A 6,279-nucleotide genomic window follows, 5' to 3' on the forward strand; every position below is an offset into this window, starting at 1 on the left:
TGCTGGAAGACGAGGACGACTTGCTCGATGATAAGGATTCGAAGGTAAGCAGCTGGAAGTTTGGTTCCAGTTGGCAAGTGTGTATAAAGTATAAGTGTGATTATTTAGACGAATAAATTCCCATTAAGCCCGTTGTCAAGATATTGAAAGCAAGACATGGCGCATTATACATGATGCATACTTCAAACTGTAGTTTATGTTATTTTCACCACAATAACAAGCTTATTACCAATTGAGCGTGTAATAAGCGTAACAAGAGCTTCTGTTTGTCCCGCAAATGTGCTCCCAAACATGCCGACAATTGAAAGCTCTCGCACACCCATTTCGAACAGAAAAACTTTTGCACCACCCAGACTCCCGGGACGCTTGGGGATGACGTTTCTGGGTAGAGTGCTGGTTGGTTGCAGGCATTTCAGTTTTTAATTACACCCTCCCGTGCGGAATACACGATGACAACCACGATGGACATGGAAGAACGCTTTTCCGGCTGTGAGTTTGTGTGTGTTTTTTTTTTGTGTGTTGCCCTCTACTAACCGTTCGTATGAGGGGTGAGAAATTATGTGCAAATTCTACCACCAAACGCAATCATCACGCCCGCAATCCGACGCTTCCGGTGGTGTTGGTATGCCGTCGGTAAGCCTTCCGCACCCGCAAGCAACTGGACGGTGCAGTAGGTAGTGGGTTTCGGGATCTTTTTCCGCTATTTTTATGCTATTACGCGCAGCTGTGGGCCACAACACTGGCGCCTGAGTAGTATCTGATGTCTCGAGCTGTAAGTGTTCCTACACCAGAGCGGGGGTTTGAGGCCATGGTGATTCGGATACTGTTCTATAGCTTAGTTGGTATATTGCGTAATGGCAGTACGACATCAACGGACGTACAACAAATAACATCTTGTTAGTCTACAAATGTTTTCGTTGATTGTTGTTATCAGATATGTTTGGTTTAGATATACTATATTTGGAACGAAATTCTTCTAGCCATTTTCTTCTCTTAAATGGCTAGGATCTAACCGTTCCGAATAATCCTGTCATACAATCGTGCTCTTCGAGGTAGCTCCGAGGTGGCTGTTGTTTCCGTTGGCTCCAGTTCCCAGTTCTCATTATCTCCAGCTCATATCTCCACCACTAATTAACGGCCCTTTTCTGCTCCCTCTCCAATTCATCTTGCAGATCTTCACCTCCAAGGCGGACCTGCAGCTGCACACGCAGATTCACATGCGCGAAGCGAAACCCTACAAATGCTCCCAGTGCAATAAGGCGTTCGCCAACTCGAGCTATCTATCCCAGCACACGCGCATCCATCTTGGCATCAAGCCGTACCGGTGCGAGATCTGCCAGCGCAAATTCACCCAGCTCTCCCATCTGCAGCAGCACATCCGGACGCACACCGGCGACAAACCGTACAAGTGTCGGCACTCGGGCTGCCTCAAAGCGTTCTCGCAGCTGTCCAACCTGCAGTCGCACTCGCGCTGCCACCAGACGGACAAACCGTACAAGTGCAACTCCTGCTACAAGTGTTTCGCGGACGAGCCGGCCCTGCTGGAGCACATCCCGAAGCACAAGGAGTCGAAGCACCTGAAGACGCACATCTGCCAGTACTGTGGCAAGTCGTACACGCAGGAAACCTACCTGTCCAAGCACATGCAGAAGCACGCGGAGCGGACGGACAAGCGGCCCCCGATTGGGACGCGCAGCAGCAGCAGCACGGTCAATCTGAGCGCGTCCACACCCGGCAGCAGCAGCAGCTCGGGCAGTGCATCGAACGGGGCCACGTCCAACGGTGGCGCGGCCACCAGCATGGCGGGGGAGAGCGCCTTCTGGCCGAAGGTAAGCCCCGATTCGGCGGCAGCCACCATCAACGACGTCATCAACCAGCAGAACAATCACCACGAGTTCAGCCTCACCCCGAACGGTAGCGCAACGAACGGGAGCACCGGCAATGGGCCACAGTCGAACGGGACGGATCACCCGGGAGGAGGGCCACCACAGCAGCAACAACAGCAACAACAGCAGCACCACAATCAGCGAGACGATGCCGTCGACGAGATGGTAGGACCAGCGGCCGCCCGAGGGCCGCCGGACAGTGTCGTTGGTAACGGTGCACCGAACGGTGGGAATGCAGGCTCCGGTGCCGCCAATCAAGCGTCCGGACAGCAGCAGCAGCAGCAGCAGCAACCTCCGCCCCAACAGCAACACAACGGTACCATGAACGGTGGTAACCTCGCGATCCCGCCCGTCTCGACGCCGATGAGCTACGACACCGGCAGCATAGCGAAGGCGACAAGCAACTCGGCCTTCACGCCGATCAACGCGATGCCGCCGCACCTGAACGGCCTGCAGCACCATCATCAGCTGGCGACGCAGCGGCCCTCCTACCTGTACGATGCGATCAGCTTCCAGAACCAGAAGGCCGCCATGTCCCAGAGCCCCTCGAACGCGTTCCCGAACCAGCTGATCTCGCTGCACCAGATACGCAACTACGCGCATCAGCCGGCGGGTGGGCTGATGGCCGGCGAGCATCTGCTCGGCGTTACGGTCGGTCCGGGCGGCAAGGATAAGGGTTAAGAGGGGTTCCGCACCGGACTCGAATGGATCAGGAAGGTGTACCCCTGGCCCACCAGAAGTTACTTTTTAAATCTGTACATAAACGATCACCTGGCGATCGCCGCCTTGACCATTCCGGGACGAGCAAACCAGAGGCTAAGCGCAGAACTATGGTTGTGTGATCGAGCCGTTGCCATCCTAGACTTTTCGGGCATTCGCAATGGACATATCGGTTTGACATACCGGCGGTTAGCAAGCAAGCAAGCTAGGGTTCCGTCTATCTCCCCTTTGTTAGTGCATTTATTTAAACGATATCGCTGGTCTCATTTCGTGTCCCGAGATGCTGATCCGGACTCCCTTCGGAGAACGCTGTGTAGTAAATGTTGTAGCCATGTACAGCCATGCTCCCCCTTCCTACACTTCCCCAAAACGTGACGATACTTACGTCACGATTGCAAAATAATTACAGGACCGTCCACAGATTGCTTCGTACGCTTGCAAACGTCCAGCTGATCACGTTTCCGTTCCTTCCTTTCGCCTGTAACACAAAGCGTCACGATGTCGTCTAGCGACGATTTCCGAATGATGTTTAGTTTTCCTACATACAACTGTGATAAACCAGCAAGGTGGACAGGAAGGATTGGTCCAGTCTCGCTTGAGTTTCCTTTTTTTCCACTGTGTTTTCTTCCCTTCCTTCCCCCTATTGCGATCTTTACTGTCCTTTACACGAATTTTCCCCGATCGCCGGCAAGTTTAATCAACCATCCTGTAACGGAGGTCGTTGCAATGCTACACATTGCAGTTGCTGCAATTTATTAGTAGAAGGTGTAAAAATGGGTAGCTATTTTCCGTTCAAATTGAAGGAAAGATTAACCTGCGGCACCGCAGTGAATCTTTTAGTATACTAAGCTTTGAAGCAAACAAAAGGTTCCTCATATGGTACTGAATATGAGAGTATGTGTAAAGTTTAATGTGAGCACTGCGTGCGATTTAGGCTACAATCATCGAAGAAATATTGAACCCCTTTTTGCCCACAACATCTAACTTCCTTCGTACGACAACTTATTGAAAATTAAAAACAAAAATCACACACACACACACACACACACATCCCTAGTGGAAAAGGATCCATTCCATTGATGTAAGGGAAGTAAAATAAGTAAACAGGCGAACAGAAGCAGAAGCAGCAGTAGCAGAAGAGAGGTAGAATATGCCACCGAGCGAAAGCAACGAAATACTGAGCAGACACTACTAAGTATAAGTAAGGAAAGGATATAAGTAAAACTAAATCTAACATACAAAACAAGAGCAACCAATCGTTGTGCGTGGGTATGTGTGTCGATGGTGCAAAGCATAGGCAAACCGTGCTGCTGAGTAAAATATATTAGAAACTGTAACTGTTAAGTAACGGAATTTTCTGATGCATACACATAAAAGCAACACCACCACCAGGACCACCACTACCACCATAGGGAAAGAGGGTCTTTGCCGCTGTTTGGCGCTGCTCGATGGTTTGTTGCTCTTGCGTTCGTGTAACGCATCATTAAATGAAGCGTTGCGTTACGACAGTGTAACGCACAAGAGTAATATTGATGGAAGAGTAATAATATTTTATAATTTTTGAATCATTGTATCTGTACATCTCCCACAACGACACAAGAACAAACTATACACAGACATACCAACACATACATAGACAGATTCACAAACAAAAAAGCTCTAAACTATGAAACTATTTCAAAAATCAAATAAAAATAAAATTCTTATAAATGTATGTAAATTACCACAGCCGAGTTGTTGTTGTTCATGTTTAGCCCTCGTGCAAAGGGAAGTATTAAGACTTTTCCTCTACGTCCCAAATCTTTTGTATCCAATTACGCATTGCCAAATAACGGTCATCGAACAATGCGTTACATAAACTGGAAGTCTTCAAACATTTGACCTCCTTAGGGTCAAAGGTCAGCACCGACTACAGCATGGTAGTTAAGTTGCGCGGAAGGATGTTGGCTACTAACCAGACCTTACGATATAAAAAGGAAGCTGTTCACCTCGGCGAGCTTGCCGTAACCGTCGAAGCCCGGAGTATATCGTACCATCATGTTTTTATGTTGTACGCATGAGGCCCAAAGGCGTGAGCGGTTGCAGATACTCCAGATAAAAAAGCAAGTAAGTAAGCTTATGCTGAATAAAGCTTTGGAAATATTTCACAGATTTTTTATTTTGTTTACATTTTGCGTTTCATACTTTAATCAAATGCTTAGTAACTTGTTTCATAATGAATTTGTCGGCCAGGCATTATACATTTTGAAAGGAAATTCCTTATGCTACGACATTTCGATCCGACAAATTAAATCTGTCGTTATGAAAAGGCTCTGAACACTGTACTACAATTGTGCTCTTTGGTGCGCCTCTACCCGCTCTCACGATCCGACTCCGACTAGCGTTAGTCCGATTACGACTCCAGCAAAATCCGAAACACCCCAAGTTCACGTTCCTTTCCTTTTCAAAAATAAACTAGTTTCATTCCTTTTTTTAACGAACTTCCCAACACTAGTCGAAACCATGAATAGAACAGCCCTTGAATGTTTCAGGCTGCTGCCAGACACACCGACAAACCATCGTAGCGATAAAAATAAACAGCCGAAAAATAACGCTTGTTATTTTAAGCAAACAAAAAGTGAGTTTGGATTTCCTTAATTTTGATGAGAATAAATTAAAAACTTAAGTTTTATTCATATTAAATTGCTGTTTTGCGATGCAGAAGCATACAGCGTTTTCGTTGGGATTTAGCCGCGCCAACGGGTAGACCGAAATCGATCGAACGAAAAAGAAAGCGTTACAATGCGTTATATTTCATCTGTAATTTGTTTCGTTACGGTGAGTTTTTGATGTGTCTGGCAGCGGCCTTGCGCTACATCGTCACACATCAGCTTATCGGGGGCTCCCTTTACCTGCCACACATAGCTTTCAAAGAAATATCGGAAATTCAGGTCAATTTGGATTTTCGAACTTAGGAAATACTTTTCGCTGTCCATACCTCGGACACAACTGAAAAGAGCCATAATAGACCAATTTGTATCTGTTCCTCTTAACCAGGACACCGAGATGATGCTGCGTAACGCCAACGTAACGCTTAGTAAGGTACCTGTAGTTGAGGTTTTACCAACATAATATAAACTAGGTTTTAATAAATTAAAGAATCACAAATAAAAAAAAATCAAATAAACTTCTTTAATCGATATGTTTTATGAAAGGGTTAAAATTGCCAGCTATCGAAATTAAGGATTACATTTAGTGCTTAATAAAACGGTTGATAAGGTCAAAACTGTCACCTGGGAATATGATTCATACTGCGATGTGAACGCCCTCTACTTGCCAGATGTAAAACTAAACCGGAGCGCTGGCTTCAAAACTAAATAAATGTTCATAAAATGGTAAAATTGTTTAACTATGCTTCACTAGTATTATCACTTCTGTTACACCGAGACAATGTTTCAATTTATCACAAACAATTTCAATCACAAACTGTACAATTTTCAATCACAAACTGTAATTCACAACTCGCGGTTCTTTTCTTGTTTAGACCTTTTCAAACTATGGACTGCTGGTGTAAACTACGCGTCCATTTTAAACTATGGGATTGCACTATTTGCTGGGACAAAATCGTTTACTTCATCTGCTGTTTCAACTATGACCAATTAGACGGCCAAAAAATCTCTATCAAAAGACACAA

At 46.2% G+C, this 6,279-nt stretch overlaps 1 protein-coding gene across 3 annotated transcripts in view; it reads left to right on the forward strand.

Moving 5' to 3' along the window:
- Positions 1 to 4,334, forward strand: part of LOC1281033 (zinc finger protein rotund) — a 49,596-nt gene extending 45,262 nt beyond the window's left edge. For all 3 annotated transcript variants that reach the window (XM_061644522.1, XM_061644521.1, XM_061644520.1), the window contains one exon: positions 1,173 to 4,334. In XM_061644522.1, the coding sequence (XP_061500506.1) occupies positions 1,173 to 2,567 (1,395 nt within the window). In that variant the 3' untranslated portion in view covers positions 2,568 to 4,334. The remainder of the gene's footprint in view (positions 1 to 1,172) is intronic.
- The last annotated feature ends 1,945 nt before the right edge of the window (positions 4,335 to 6,279 follow it).

The sequence above is a fragment of the Anopheles gambiae genome, chromosome 2 (genome assembly GCF_943734735.2).
Source record: "Anopheles gambiae chromosome 2, idAnoGambNW_F1_1, whole genome shotgun sequence".
NCBI lineage: Eukaryota > Metazoa > Arthropoda > Insecta > Diptera > Culicidae > Anopheles > Anopheles gambiae.